Raw genomic sequence first — 16,561 nt, forward strand, 5'->3', positions numbered from 1 at the left:
ATTTTCAACATTACATCACACAATTAAAGATGTGACAAAGAAGACATCGTGCAAACACTCAATTGAATTTCATGGGACAAGTTGAAGTATCAACTCAGCAGATGAATTCTTTCAAATAAGTCAAACTCTGAAAAGAAGGTAAATCAGGATTTCTACACAACTTGGCTGGTGTTGCAACTTTCAACAACTCTCATGAGCTGTTTTATGTACAAACATCCTTCTAATTAAAGGGAGGATAAAGCAGAGGAGATGAAATGTAGCTGAGGGATAATGATTTCCTTATACTGGTGGTACTTTTACTTTAATGAGTGCTCTCAAAGACAGTGACTGTAAATGTGACCACAGACCCACAAAGACGAAAGCGAAGATCTGACTGACTTTCACATGTTGCCGTTACAATAACTTGTGTGAAAAAAAACAGAAGCATGTAAAACAACTCTAAAACAGATTGAGAGCACAGATACTCCACTACACACATATGGCTGTCTTGCTGTGGATCTATTATTCACTGCTGTCTGAGGAGGCAGGATCACTGTTGGGGGGCAGGTGGAGCATCGGGTCCACACTTCGGTGAAGGTGCTGTTGTGACTACGACTGTTGAAACAGATTTTTGGGAGCCTGTTGCCATGTGCTGCTGGAGCTGCTGGGCCTGCACTGTTTGGATTCGAACCTGGAGACATTGAAGACATCAAATAACACCGGATGACTATTTCCGAGGTTTGTTGGTAATTACAACGACTGCCCACAAAACAATATGGCTGTGGTTTGTGTGAAAATAAAACGATGCAACTATGAACAGATGTAATAAAATCTATTATTCCTTTTTGCTGACAACGCTTCAGATAAATGCTCACCTGTGTGGCCTGTCCTTGCTGCTGAAGCTGCTGGAACTGTTGAGCTGTGACGAAGCTGACGGGTTTGTTTCCTGCGATCAGCTTTGTGCCGGCAGGCATGGTGGTCAGGATAATGTTCCTACCCAGACTGCCAATACTGATTAGAATAACAAATACAGATGTGTAAGTCAGCTAATAAATATATAATTATATGTAAGTTGTATTTCTGCCAAAACAGTGTCCCAAAATATAAACAAAGAAAAAAAATCTGGAGCATCAGATTAAGATTGAATAGTACAAGACGTTCAGATAGAGTGCAAATTTTGAGCTGGACAATGTGATGACATCTATTGTTTGCTGATGGTAAATATCTAAGGCGCTGGATATCATCCAAGACCATATAAGTGTTGATGGCATCTGTTCGGCTCCATCTCCAACAATAAAACCCTCTATATACCCGTTGCTGTGACACCAGAATTATTGGTGAAAAAAGTCACTTATTACTTGTTACCATCACTCTGTAGAAACAATAAACCAATACAACGATACACACACATTTGAAATCTCTTTCCATATTCTATACATTCTTTTTGTTTTCTTTTATTACCTCACTAAATTTGCATTACAGTTCAAACCAAAACAAGAAAATCATATCACTACTGTGTATCTTTTAGTACAAGATTAAAAATGATTAAGAAATATGACTTTCAATGTGGCAAGTTTATATTCATTTAATTTGCAGACTGACGTTCCGTATCTTGCTCAAGGATACTTCAACATGAAATTGGTGATTGAACCGCCAACAGTCTGGGAAGAAATCAACAGCTGTGCAAAAACAGGTGAGTAACGGGTAAATAAAAGCACTCAGAACTCCAGTGGTACCTGTGATAGAGGCGATGTGTCGCCTGAGCAGAGCTGAATCTATTTTGTACTCAAATTCTCCATTTAACTTTATATGGAAAGCACCTGACCACAGGGAAATAAAAGTGCGCATGATCATTCTTACTTTGTGTTCAGACCTCCTTTCACAATGGGTGTGGTCACCACACTCTTGCTCTTCAGTGGTTGGTTGAGGACAGACAGCGGCACAGTTATCCGTGCAGGTAACTTCCCCTTTCATGTCGTCAAAGTAAACACAGAGATGTGAATGAGCACATGCTCTAAAATAAACATTACTGAATTGATCAACACACACACTTGGAACAATTCACCCATAAATTAAAAACACACACGTTTGTCCTACCTGCAGTGCAAATAAGAGATGTCATTTGCTTTGGTAAAAAGATGTCTGAAATAAGACTTCTGGTTTTCCCCCAAATTGAACTGTTTAATGCACTTCTTCCATGATCCCCCCCTGAGATTGTGGTTTTATTACAGATTAAACACGCAGTCCTAAATGGAAATAGAGCTAACTGAGCTAAGTACACTAGATAACCTCACAGTTGAGGCGAGTTCTCATGAATATCTACATTCTGTCCTGTTCTGTGTCGTTATTTTTAAAAAAAACAAGTACCTACGCCGTTACTTATGCTCTAATACTGTTCTGCTATGATTGAATTTTAATTTCCGGGTGAACCGTTCCATTCAAACAAGACTGGAGAATCTTTCTTACCGCTTGCGTGGTAACCACTGTTGCAGGAACTTGTCTCACAGTTGCTGTAGCCGTTCCAAGTGTCAGAGGTGAGCTTGAAGCTCCAGACGCAACTGTGATCCCCTTTGCCGCTGCCATCACGTTGGCAGCCATGGTCGCGACATTGGCGCACGTAGAGGCTGTGAGAGGTTTACTGCCTGTGGTGGTCGTCATTGTGATGGTCTGGCCCTGTTTTTGAGGGATGACGCCAAGGCCAGGCATTATCCGAATGGTGGTGCCGCTCTTGTCAGGGGAGGAAACAGTAGAGAAGGTCCTTGACTTCTGGTCAGCCACTGTGACACCCAATGTGGGCATCAGACGAATGGCAGTATCTCCTGCAGCCTTCAGTAAAGTGGAGGCAACAGGACCTGCTTTAGTGGTCTGTGCCTCCCCTGCACAGGACGCAACACTGGAGACAGAGGAAGGTGAAGGGTGTGGGGGTGTCACATGGAGGGTGGCTGATAAGCTCTTGCTTCCCGTGGAGGCAGTGCTCAGGAAGTCAGAGGTGAGTTTGACTGTCGCAACTGGAGATTTGGCAAGAGTTGCCATCATGTCTGGGGTGATCCGCAGCACCGTCTGGCCCTTAGCGTCAGTGGTGATGGAGGACGGTGGGAGACGCAGGACATCTTTACCCTGGATGCGTAGATTTGTTGCCGTTATTGGAATTCCTGCCCCTCCTGGAGTCTTCATTCCCAACTGGCCAGTGATGGACATCTTTTAAAAAAAAAAAAAAAAACACGTCAAAATAAAACCATTAACTTTCTTAGTTGCAACAATGAAAGAAAAAATTTGCTAACTGAACTTCTTTTCCTCACTTATACTCAGTCATCACAGGTGGGGCGGAAGATGTACTTCATTTTATACCATAATTTTAAGCAACATTTGGTTTTGGACATTCAAGGATTGTAATATTGGAAATTTTATTTCAACTTGTAGTTTGTGGGCAAAGCCGCTTTGACGCATCTTACATGTGGAAAAACTAGCTTCCATCCAGGTGAAATGAATACTGCTTCCCAAAAAAGCCTCTACACGTCGCCTCCCTGCCAGAACAAACTACCTCACCTGTTTAATGCTTGTGTTGGCAACTCCTTGCAGGACAGCAGGGGAAGCAGGATTGTTAGCTGGGCTGCCTGGGGATCCAGCCTGAGGTCTGGCCACAGCTACAGCAGACACAGATACTGAGGTGGACACCTGCACTGGGCTACTGGCAGACTGACTCCTCAGAGGCAGAGAAACCACTGCCTATTGAGATCGACGACAAAAACACAGACAGAATTATTTACACGTTAGCTGTGTACATGTACATGACAAGAAACAGCTCTTTTCTTTATCTTACCGGTGAAATGCCCTTGGCTGCCACTGACAATGGCATTCTGATCTGGTGAGGCGTCTGATGGACCAGTGTGGCTTGCTGACTTCCTGCTTGAGAGCCCAGCCCAGACTGAGAAGAAACGACTCGCACCTGAGGAAGGGAGCCCGCAGCCAGGTGACTCATGATCCGGGCTGCATGCTGAGATGTGACTGGCTGAGAAACTGGTGGACCTGGTTGACTGCTGGGTAAGATGGCCCCGAGCTGAGGCAACGATGGAGGAGACACAAGAAGGACCCTGGAAGAGAAAGAAGGAAAAAAAACACCTCATTGTTCTGTGGTTCTATATTGTTTCAGTACCAACGAAAATAATAAACGTTGCACTGACCCTGGACTCGATTTGACCGTATCAGGCACTCCAGTCTTTGTTGGTGTGGTGGCTGTGCATGGCAAGGGTGATTTAGGCATTCCAGGTGTGTTTATGTTGTGTGAAGAAGGGATTGGTGAGATAGGATTAGGGGCGATATCCTGTCCTTCCAGACAACCAGAGATCTTAGTGGCTCCGTCTTTACTTCCAGACTTCTAAAAAACAGGAAAGGCTTGAAAGTAATGACCAACAACTAAAATATAGCCTCAAGTACCAGTGAATGAGAAGTGGGATGTATGGGAAGCTAAACTGGCACAAGTGGAACATTTTCATACAGTTTAAAATAAGCTAAATGAAGAAATGAGCAGAACGGAAGGAGAGAGTGGACTCACGGGTTTGGATGCAGGTTTAGGTTTCTGCTGCAAGGCTTTTCTTGCTTTTGCAGCAGCAGCTTGAGCCTGGTGGATCCTCTCTGGATGGGAGAGACACAAAGATGAGAGTCAACATTTATTCATGTCAGTTATCTTAAAGACCAAAAACATATTCATGTGAGGTTAGAGGAAAATTACAATTTACAATTAAAAAGGTAAAAACACTTAATATAACATGTCAAACACATCTTGAACTCAAGCCTTTGCTGCTTACCAAACTCCTCTTGACTGCGACTACGGTGGAGATAAATCCAAAGTTTGCGTCCGATGTCATACTTCACACAAGGATCTTTCTCATAGTGAAGTCTATCCAGAGCCCCACTGACAACCGTGTTCACCTAAGGGACAGAGAAAGCTTCTTACACAAATGACAACAAAAAGATTTAAAGGGTAGATGTTGTCTCTGGAAACCTTCTCACAAAGACTGATGGAAAAATAAAATAAATTAACCTGTGCACTGGTAACATCAGGAGCAAGAAACTGTGAGTCTTTCAGCAGTTCACATATCTCTGCTCTTGTTCCTTCCCCATTGGGTAACCTGGCTGCTGCGTCCCGAACTACAGGAGAAAACAGGGTAAAGGTCAGATTGGTGTGTTTTCCTTTGGACACTTGAAGGCATCAGTTCCCTCAAACAAAAGAAGCAACAAAAAAAAAAAAAAAGAAATTCTTACCCAGAGAGAGAATGGTCACGTATGGCGGTCGGTCAGAGCGCAGCAATGTGTGCTCCCTGGCTTTGTTGAGAGACATCTCCTTATCAAACACCCCTTTAACTGGTCCCACCACAGACTCAAAGCCATGCATCCTGAAGGTGAACGCTTTGTGAGGTTGGTTGTATCTCTGCTGCTCCTAGCAAAAAACAAACAAACCCACATTTGTCATCTTAAGAAATTATGTGCAGGATTTGAGAGGAATACGAACAGGAAAAATACACAAATGCACTGACCTGGATTTGGAACACTTGTCTCTCGTCTCCAGTGCTGGGCCGCACCACATAATCAGTTGAACTGTTTGGTTAGAAACATTATAATGTTTGTACTTCATTTTTAAGGTGAGACAAGAAATAATCACATACTGGTATAATGATTATATACATTGATAAATATGCTCATTATTTACAGAATGCAATTGCTATTCAACAAAAACTAAACTAGGATGTAAGTAGGTTAACAGATGAGGCAGTGGAAAGCATGCGTACAATAGTAGTCTATCATCAACCTGAAATTATAATATAAAACCCAATTCTCCGTCACCCCTCAAGCATATAAATTTATTTCATGTTTGCAGCACTTAATGAATCACAGAATCTTACACTCGTGGAGTGGGCGAAGTGATCTCTAACATGTCTTCATTTTCCGTCTGTGGAGGATAAAGAATTTGTTGAAAATATGTCAAAATGAAGACAACATAAAGGAAGAATACTTTACCAAAGCCCAGTACAAACTAGGTAACACACTACCTTCACAACTAAATCTCTGGAGTCCAGCCACAGCTGACAGAGTGCACTAATATCCTTCTCTGTATCCTGAGTGGGGCCTGAAATAAGCAATCAAACTTATAGTTCATGAATACAAACAGTTTGAGTATCAGGAACTGGATCAATAAAGTAAAGATTAGTTAATCCCTCTTACCAATCCACCTCCACTGCTGAGTCTCATCTGAAAATTCCACAAATGGAGAAAATCCACTTGGAAGGGCCATCATACCATCTGGTTAGCAATAAGACAAATCGACGTGAGAAACATAAGGAGTAAAATAACAGATATCTCAAAGACATCAGTGAGTCGACCACCTCCACCCACCTTTAGTTTCTCCTGCAAGAAACTGCAGGGCTTGAACAACCAAGTCAGACCAACATGGAACGGCTGAAAACCACACGTTGAGTGAGCTGGCTGGAGATGACTGCCATATTTGAACTTTATCTTCCAACTGAGAGATCACAACATAGTTTATATAAAAATATGTGTATGTATGTCAAGTCACAATTTTATAATAGAATCTGTGTGCTTACTGCTGAAGTACTGGAATGGGTTTCTGCCCTTAAAATGTTCTCCAACAAGCTGAAGAAACTGACAGCAATTTCCTCAACAATTACTGGGCTGTTCTGACACTCTTCCACAATTCTGCAATAGGCATGATTCTTTGTGTTACAAAAACACACAAACAAGGAAATAGGAAATATTATTGTTGACATTACTATGAGACTAAACTCACTCTTCTTTGATGTTAGTCAGTGGAGTCGATGGCGTATTTGGCAAAGAGTTGATGATGTTTGCTGGTGGTGCTGATGAGGTGTCAGACGGTGCAAGAGTTTCACTCAGATCGTCAGACTCAACTTTTATAGTCCTCATTTTCTTCTTCCTTCGCTCATCCTTCAGCTTTTTCTTGGGGAGAGATAAATCAAATAATGCTGGAGGCAAAAAAGAAATAAACATAAGGGCTTTGTTGCATGAAATTTAAAAAAATACTTTGACTTTAGTTTACTGATAATTGAAAATTTCTTTACTTACGTATGGTCCCCTTCCGGCCAATATTTGTTCTTGAGAGTATGTCTCCAAGGTGGATATCCGAAATCATCAAGTCTGGATGGTCCTGAGTAAATCAGACATTAGAGAAATCCTGTACAAATGAAGACTAAACCAAACCCGTGATCTTCCTCTTACTGGTTGTCGCTTCCTCTTCTCCCGATGGTTATGTAGCATGGCTCTCAAGTCCTGCTCCCCTAGCTCTATTTTTTCTGTGAAGAAAAAAAGTGTCTTTAAATATTTTAAATACTCTCTTTAAATCATTTCAGGAACATAATTTTAATATTCTACAAACAACTGACCGGTAGTCTTCATGTCTTGAGTGGAGAGGCTGGGAAGGACTCTGAGTGACACAGTAGATGTTGGAGAAGAAGGTGATTGCGGTGCCGAAGTCCATAATGATATGTCTAGAAGCATTTGCAATAATAATAATAGTAATTAAAAAATAGTAGTAATAATTGTAACAAAACATGCAAAGGAACTAATATAGTAAGCTTCATAAAGTCGTCTTTTTCTTTTTAAAGTCAAATTTTAATTAAACATCTTAAAAAGTTTTAATTACAGTTCACATACACTGTATGTAAGTAACTTATTTTTATGTGGTGAGAACTCTCAGTCAAGTTGTGGAGAGCTGACTAACCATCGTCATCGGATGACGCATTGCTGTCTCCACACTCAATTTTGACCTCCTTTAATATCCGACTCAATCTTCTTCTCACCCTTGGCTCCCGCATTTCAGCATTTGTCTTGGATGGTAACTTTCTTTTAGGTGGAAAATTCAGACCATTCTGAAATGCAAACTCCAGCAGCTCCTACAACAATCAGACATGTTAAGACTACCTGCAAGAGATCGTGTGACCCATCTTCAACACGCGTACAAATTACCTTTCTGGAGACGAGGATCTGCTTCAACAGTTTGTGATAATACTGCTGAAGAGAGTATAACTGTCGTTTTCTCTGAGACTTGGCACACAATTGTCTGTACTTGACCACCTCTGGATTGAAGTATCCATCTGTGTTGACATAAGGAGAATCGTGATTATAAAGCATTTCAAAAAGTTCCCCGCTTGTGACATAATTGTGAGTTGGTGGGTAAATAACTAGTAAGCACCTCGAAACAATTTTTGTGCAAGATGAAGAGGATTTCCAAATTTAAACTGTTTGTTGTTGAATAGGTCACTGATGGTGCTGTCCTGTTCAGCAATATTGTTGTCAGGAAACTGTGGCAAAAACTGTCGAAGGTGCTGCCTCTGCGAATCCGACAGCACTTCATTCCACGTGCTTTCACTCATCACAGAGAAGAAAATCTCAGGCTGTTGCAGAAAAGATTAAATGGCAACGATTAATGCATACTCTGCTGTATGTCAAACGCCACTAAATATCTGAAAAATGCATGTCAGAGGTTGGTCTGGATGCCAGCAACTCACGTCTTCAAGTAGGACCTCTGGAAGGCTCACTCTGCAGTTCCCCAGCATGCATTCCTCGGTCATTTGACCATCGTTTTCGTCTTTTGGATCAAGAGGGTCTGTAAGCATGTGGGTGAGCGCATCCATTCTTCTGTGTGTAACCTCTTTGACAAAGGAAAAACAAAAGCATTGTCGCTTCCGTTTTAGTCTGTGGAGTGATGCTTAGCAAGCTAAGCTAGCAGCTAGATGAGCTAAAGCGCCACCTCTGGCGTCTGGGTAGCTGTGTTTCGTTAAGCCCAAATATACTAAACTTGTGCAGCATACTGAAACATCCACATATTATGATTGTGTTACGTTGCTACTGTTTTTAAACTTCTAATTTGTCTTACCTGACTTGAAATTGCTTTGTGTTTTGAAAGTGAGGAGGGACGTATTTTACCGACGCACCGTTTTCTTCTTCTACTGAAATTGACACCCAGCGGCCGTTAATGCTCGTTGTGCGCTTTGCTGCCCTCTACAGGAAATTAATGGTAGCGTGAGCATAGGCTCGAATGTCTGGGCTACAGATAATCATCATCCAGGTCAAGGTAGGTTTCTGTGTTAATGACATTAAATGGTAATTAATAGCTATATCAGAAAACCTTAGTAGAATATTTATAAGAATAAAAACTCCACATTGTTATTTTCGTGCTTTCAGATTAACTACAACTGAAAAACTAAAAAAGATTGATACACAAGTAATTAAATTCAAATAAATTCTTTATTACATCCTGGAAATTGTAATCTCCGATACAGCTGTCTTCAAATGAAATAACCTGATATTAATAATGCAGCCATTAGGTCTTGACTAAACATCCTCTTAGCAATAGTTTGGCATCATGTGGTACAAACAGATTTACAGCAAGGGCTCTGAGGTGCAGCATCACACTGATATCATAGTTATGATCCATCATTTCCTTTTTTACAGAAACTCAGAGATGTTTTTCTGCCAAGTTACTTACCAGTTTCCTGGGATATTCTCCTGGGATATTCCCCAGGAAACTGGTATGGAAACACCATAATCTGGAAAAATCATAATTGAATCAAAAACTTGGCTGTTATGATCAAGTTTGTCTGTGAATAAAATATATAAATATATATAAATATATATAATATATAATATTTTGGGAAGAATAGTTAATTTTGATAACCCCTCCATTTATTTATTTTTTCATATTTTATGGCATTGTGTTACTTCTAACTTAAATGTTTTATTTACTCATTTATAATGTGTCACCATAGTGTAAAAAATTTACAGATAACCTGGAATTCCTGCTCCATCTTTGTCTGTTGGCTCCACCTCCCTGTGATGTTGTAGTGAGCAGGAATGAAGTGTCAATCCCTCTGCCTCCTATCACAGCCAGAAAGAGACACAGGACCCAGAGTGCCCTTCACACGCCTCTACCAACATTTTATTGGCTTGTGTGGTGGGCATATAAGCAAAGAACTAAGCTACTGAACTTGGAGGCAAACATTTACACAATTCTCTTAAGGTTTAATGTATTTGGAGGATGGCAGAAGGTGCAGATGGAGAAGAGGAAATTCAATTCCTACGTACTGTAAGTGATGCTGTCACTCTTTCTTAGTCAACTAATTAATTCACAATGTTTAATAATTAGCTTTGTGCATTGAACTGGTGCTTTATAGTGGATATTAGACGAGCATTAAGTGTGCGGGATTCTATTCTTCACATGGACGTGTCACAGATTGACAAGGACAGGTGGGAAGCTTTGTTGGTATTGTCATCTATTTATATCACACTGAATACTTGTTACTGTTTTATCACAAAGAAGAAAATGTCATATGGATATAACAAATTAAAGAGAAAATATTTTTTCTTTTTGACAATTACATCACCATGTTTACTTGGGTGGAGAGTATTTAGAATTCTATCAATTAGAATAACAAAAGTGATCACTCCTGTGCCTGTTTTATTTTACTGTATTTTATCATTCGGTCACAGAATGTAGAGATTATAGTTTGATGACGGATGCTGGAACTAATAATTCAAAGTGGTGAATACGATGACCACACCTTAAGATTCTCACGTTCAGGTGGATGTTCTGATTTTGATAGTTGAGGATCAGTATCAGAATAATGATTGTGTTATCTTGTGGAGCTTCAGTCGGAAGGTGATGGAGTTTCATCACGTTTGTTAACGCTGATTCAGATGAATTACTACCAGCTGTCTTTTTGGAATGGCTGCCCACTCCCTCAACATTTAAAAAAAAAAAAATCACGTTCAACAGATTCCAGTTCGATATATGATCACTTGCTGTTATCCTAATATATCAAATCTGTGTGGATCCACATCTTCTCTCATTCTTGCCACAAACCAAATCTATGATTTAGGAAACATCATTTTAAAACAGCTTTCAGGAAAGTATTTGAAGGTTTTCCATTGAGGTTTGAAAATTTTCAATGATTGACTTTATTATCCTATGAAGTCTTCACAATTTAAATTTTTATACTTCATTACTAGTATGACAATTTTTTTGTTGCTCAAAAATGCACACAAAATAATTGTGCATACATGTATAATTGTATTTATTTTAAATTACCAATTTTTATGCAATCTACACACAAATCCTATAAAAGTAATTCTTTTAATCTTTTTCTTGGTTCATTTTTGTAGGTTTGATTTTTTTAAAAATGTTTCGATATTGCTGAATGTGGACATTGTATCATTTTGAATATGTGGTAATGAAAACAAATCCTTAATATTGGTACTTGAAAAACATAAATTTTAATTATTCATCACTATAAAATCTACTGCAACTGAATACTGACCTGTCAGACATCAGTTTATATTTCATTGACAAATCCTTGCAGAAGGGCATTGTGGCCTCATAAGTCTAGAATATGTAACACTCTTTATTTAGATAAACAACCTTGATAAACTATGATAGATGCTCCACATAACACTGAGTCTCCTCAGCCTGATGTTTGATGCTCGTTGTCTTTAGACCACAATATACATTTCACAAGAAACTTATCCTAATGTTGACTGTTGGCTTTTTGCCTCAAGAAATATTGATACAATATTGTGATGAGTAAATTAGATGTTTGTCTTCTACATATTTAATCTAGCAGTCACTTAAAAACATTTGTCATTGTGTCATGGTGTGAAGTGAAATATGTCAACAATGCATCATAAAGTTATTGTCAGACTGTTGCTGTTCACCCTGAACTCAGCTGCGTTCTATATTTACTGCGTGAGGATTAGAGGGTTCAAAACTTGGCCCATTTCAACACCTGTTTACTTCAGTCCATGTAGGAACTTCACTACTGAAGTACTGCTGGTAATGTTTAGTACCGCCGGCCAGTTCCAAAACATGTAATGTGATTTATTTAATAGTTAATCAGAGATTGCAAATCATCCTATGAAAAATTGTGTCATTTTGGATGAATGCCCAACAACCAGTTGTCATGTTGGCATCTGCCTGCTGTCAGTCGGACCGTATGCTGAGTCGTCACATAATTTAACCAAGTTGACCTTCAATCCACTGTTGAACCCTCTTGTGGCTGCATGTGCGTTGATCATGGAAAAGAATAAACCCTAATTACCTGCAGATCCAGACACAAACAGCTGAGGGAGGTGTTTTCAGCTAAACAGACTAACATTGATTTTCTGGTTATTCCTCTCCTCAGCAAAGCTGATCTGCCCCATTACATTATCAGGCCAGTGCAGTCTGGGTCATCTTTTTCTCTAGTCGTCAAATGTTTAATATCTGCTGCTTTCCAGAATGGGATGTGTGAACAGCAGGTGCAACAGCTTGAAATAGAGGGCCTGGGGCTGGGGGGGCTGGAATAGCGTCATGGAGCCAGAGAGGCGGCAAGATTAGAGGTGGGCCGGAGAGGAATACATCAACAGGACTCAAATAAGTGAAGGTTACAAGGAGCTGTCGTAAGAAACAGCTTGGCTCTTTGGCTCATAGACTGTCTGACAAATGTGTAACGAGTTCTTGGAGGCCTTATGTCACTCCAGTGGGAGGAGCACACACAGTGGAATGGGCATCATTTGCTGCTGAAGCAAATTTGTCTGACTGTTCCAAAGACAATGGTTTCCCCCTGTTTCCACAGGATGATCAGGTGGTGCTGCAATGCACCGCGTCTATTTTAAAAGAACAGATCAAACTGTGTCTGTCCTGTGAAGGATTTGGGAATCGCCTGTGTTTCCTGGAAACCACCTCAAATGCCCAGGTGAAAGGACACCGCTTCATCCCTTATTATTTTTCCCTTTTTGTAATTGCTACTGCTGCCCCGGTTTAACCCTTCGCCTGCGTTTCAGAATGTTCCTCCAGACCTCGCTATCTGCTGCTTCATCTTGGAGCAGTCCCTGTCTGTGCGGGCGTTGCAGGAGATGCTGTCCAACACCTCTGTGGATGAGGTAAATCAGCATTAGTGTGAAAGTGGTTTGATGTTTTCTATTGGATTTTCCCTTTAAAAAAAAAAAAAATTACAAACAAGCAATGCATTGACAAATCAATTTGTTCTTCTGACTTCTCCATTCTACTCCCTGTCAACTACAGGCTGTTGATCTGGACAAATGGGTATGTTTATTCAATCCTTGTATTAACATGTGTTTATGTCAACCAATTTCATTTGCACGTATTAATGCTGAGGAATTGAAACGAAATACGCAAGGGGGAGGGAGCAGTGTGCATCTGAGAACAGTAATAAAATAAAAAAAATCATGAAGATCAGAATTTGTTTCCACAGCTCCAGACAGTCGTGTGCACCATGATACACCCAAATGAACATCAGAATTTAAAAACCAGCCAGACGATGATGGCCGGATGAGTTTATTATTAAAATACCAACGCGGCAAAAGTTTGGAGTCGATCCCGAGCAAAAATTTGGCGGCGTTTCATTTCTCCTCCTCCCTTTTCCACACGCACAAAAGCAGTTGAAACGCTGTGCAGGAAGCGTCAGCTGCCAATGCTGTGGATTAAAAACCCGCATGCCCACTGACACGAGGTGCGTGACGCGCTGTGGCGCATCTGTGACGCGTCCGTTCCTGTGCGTAAAAGTGGAAAAAGTCCGGGAAGTAAATTTAGAAGTAATAGTTTTTTGGCCATCACAAAAAACATTTAGGAGCACAAAATCTAAAGGCAGACCCCCCCTTCCCCTTTCCAAGCCAGAACACGTGACAATGCACCCTAAAACTCTCTTCTGTCTGCGCGCATTTGTTTCTTTTTTTATTTCCACCAAGAAACTCCGTTTAGATGTGAGCCGCAGGACAAAACTAATGAATTAAAATCCGTGCTAAATCCAATCCTGTCATTCTCTTGATGACTGATCCAACAAGTTTTGGTACCCAGTCAACACATTAGTTGATCACTGAAGCCTTTGTGGTACAGTCATCTGCTCTCCGGAGGACAAGGCCCCAACGCCGGGAAAACTGAGAAAACGCTCCAGATACACACGGGGGTGTCTCTTTACGGTGGACGTGGAGGTGAGAGGGACGGATTCCCTCTCTGGCGTGCTGACAGGAAGTCCATCGTCTCTGGCTTCCGGTACCTCCATTGGTTGAACTCTGACCTCTCCTTTAGACAGCCTTTGGCGTTTATCCTTCTCATTCCAACTCTCTTCTCGCTCCCTCTTGTTCTCCACTCGTAGATGTAAATTCTGGAACTACAAATACAAAACACATTAAAGTCCAGCGCTGTGGGGGGTTTTTTTTGGGTGAATGCCATATCTTGAGCTTCTTGCCTCTTTTTCCAGCAAAGCCACACGTTTAGCCAGAGGTTCATTCTCCTGCGGATCAGAATCCAGTATGAGCCGGCGCCGGACGGATTTCTGGGTGCAGCCCGCTCTGGAGAATTTGCCAGAATCCATAATTTCCAAGTGGTGCCAAACACAGTTCTGGATCACATGGCACAGAATAATGTATTTCTAGGTGCAGCTGGAATGCCTTAAATAGATAATTGGGGGGCGTGGCTTTACCTCGACCTCACCTCCACAACAGAGAGAGGGAAGGGAAACGGAACTATGTTGTCATGTGTGGCTCTGCATAAAAAAAACATTAAAAAAAAAAGAAATTTAAGTATTAGTTATATCTATATTATTTGTTCAACCTTCCTAAGTGGTATCCTGACATGTAGTTATTGCTCTTCCCGTTTTCCTTCTGTCCTGAAATAATTTCTTAAATATTAAAAGTCTGTTTATCCCTTCCATCTTCATTGTCTGGCTGTGGTTTAATTCTTCAAGCTATAGTCTTGCGCTACTGCTTCAATGATAAACTTTTATTTTTTTGTATTTTTAATTGAGTATAGCTAAACCTTTTTCTTCCAGTCGTCACAAGGTGGGGGTCACCGAACGCTGCTGTATGGACATGCCATCCTCTTGAAACACACTCACTCCAACATGGTGAGCACATTCTTCACAAAGCATGTAGTTAGAATAGTAGCTAATTCAATCTGATCTTCCACAGAGGGACAAAGTTGCTAAATTTCAGAAGAAAGGACTTTAATGAACATAACTGTGAGGGGGCACTTGTGCTTTATGGGGGTAATAGAGCTACTAAAACTCATTATGATTATTATGATCTCTCATTTTTCTCTTTATGCCTCAGTACCTGAGCTGTTTAACTACTTCACGTTCACTAACCGACAAGTTGGCTTTTGATGTGGGCTTACAAGAAGACTCCACAGGTGAATGTGTACTTGATAACACGCACGTGCCAATGCAGATAAAGAGTTTTTGTCTTCTAAATCTTCTTGTCTGCCACAGGTGAGGCTTGCTGGTGGACCATCCATCCAGCCTCCAAACAAAGGTCAGAAGGTGAGAAGGTCAGGGTGGGAGATGACCTCATCCTTGTCAGTGTTTCTTCAGAGCGATACCTGGTAACCGTGATTTTATTTATATTTATATTTATATTTATATTTATATTTATATTTATATTTATATTTATATTTATATTTATATTTATATTTATATTTATATTTATATTTATATTTGACAGTGCGTTGTCAAATTTCTTATTAATATTACTAATTGCGTTCTCTCAAGCATCTGTCCTATGCCAGTGGCGACTTGATGGTAGATGCATCCTTCATGCAAACACTGTGGACTATGACTCCTGTGATGTCTGGATGTGAGCTAGCTGAAGGTCTGTAATTATGTTGTTGCTGAAAATATTTGTTCTTTGCCCATAAACTGCCCCATTCACTCCCAACAATGTGAATACCTGTAGGTTTCCTGACTGGGGGGTATGTGCTCAGGCTTTTCCATGGTCACATGGATGAGTGTCTGGCAATCCCGGGGGCTGACCAAGGTGACGACCAGCGCAGGTGATTAATGTTTGTTAAATATTACAAAGGTGTAGAAATAGATGTATTTTAAGATGTAAGACAACCTTTTAAACTTTTTTTTTCTTGATTCAACTTTTTGGTAAAAGTGTGTGTCTTCTAAGCAGTTACAATAATATAGGATGCAATCAGTTTGATGAAAATTTTAGTTTGTTTTATTTTACCTGTAAATTGATATCCATAGTCTGCCAGCATAAACTTAAATTATCAGCAACTTGTAAGGTTGAAATTTATGAACATTTAATTGCTTTATACAAGTTGCTCAATATTGACTGGCATATATTTCAGAGTTGCTCATTATGAAGGAGGGGCCGTGTGCAGTCATGCTCGATCCTTATGGAGGCTTGAACCGCTGCGTATTGGGTGAGTGTGATTTATTTAAATCAACAAAATTAATGTCATAGCCTTATAGCCAGTCACTCGGTGAAATTTAACAGTGTGATGAATCTCATTCGGTTTTTTTCTTGTTGTTAGTTGGAGTGGCGGTCACATTAAATGGGGTCAGTCATTCCGGATACGTCACATAACAACAGGCAGATACCTTTATCTGGATGAAGAGAAAGGTCTGCTGTTGGTAGATGCGGAAAAGGCAAATTCCAAGATGTCAGCTTTCTGCTTCAGAATCTCAAAGGTCGTTGTCATGCAAAAGCCAAGCATGCCATTTTTTTCTCTTTTTTTTGACTCATTGTGCAGATTTTCATAAATCGTAAT

General features: G+C 40.4%; 1 protein-coding gene and 1 pseudogene across 1 annotated transcript; one reads left to right on the forward strand and one right to left on the reverse strand.

The window, feature by feature from the left end:
• Positions 1-7: 7 nt before the first annotated feature.
• Positions 8-8,947, reverse strand: nfrkb (nuclear factor related to kappaB binding protein). The gene is made up of 26 exons (XM_068332038.1): positions 8,888-8,947; positions 8,520-8,662; positions 8,204-8,405; positions 7,978-8,105; positions 7,733-7,904; positions 7,395-7,499; positions 7,231-7,304; positions 7,078-7,159; positions 6,782-6,977; positions 6,579-6,690; positions 6,370-6,496; positions 6,199-6,276; positions 6,027-6,103; positions 5,880-5,926; positions 5,514-5,574; positions 5,242-5,416; positions 5,021-5,127; positions 4,785-4,908; positions 4,532-4,611; positions 4,161-4,354; positions 3,800-4,070; positions 3,526-3,705; positions 2,446-3,177; positions 1,840-1,946; positions 855-990; positions 8-670 (listed from the first exon to the last, which is right to left on the reverse strand). Exons 2-26 carry the CDS (start codon positions 8,643-8,645, stop codon positions 530-532), a joined length of 3,834 nt encoding a protein of 1,277 aa, XP_068188139.1. The 5' UTR covers positions 8,646-8,662; positions 8,888-8,947; the 3' UTR covers positions 8-529.
• Positions 8,948-9,049: 102 nt separating this feature from the next.
• Positions 9,050-16,553, forward strand: LOC137605747 (ryanodine receptor 1-like; annotated as a pseudogene).
• Positions 16,554-16,561: the final 8 nt, after the last annotated feature.

Source organism: Antennarius striatus, chromosome 13 (genome assembly GCF_040054535.1).
Source record: "Antennarius striatus isolate MH-2024 chromosome 13, ASM4005453v1, whole genome shotgun sequence".
In the NCBI taxonomy this organism is placed as follows: Eukaryota; Metazoa; Chordata; class Actinopteri; order Lophiiformes; family Antennariidae; genus Antennarius; species Antennarius striatus.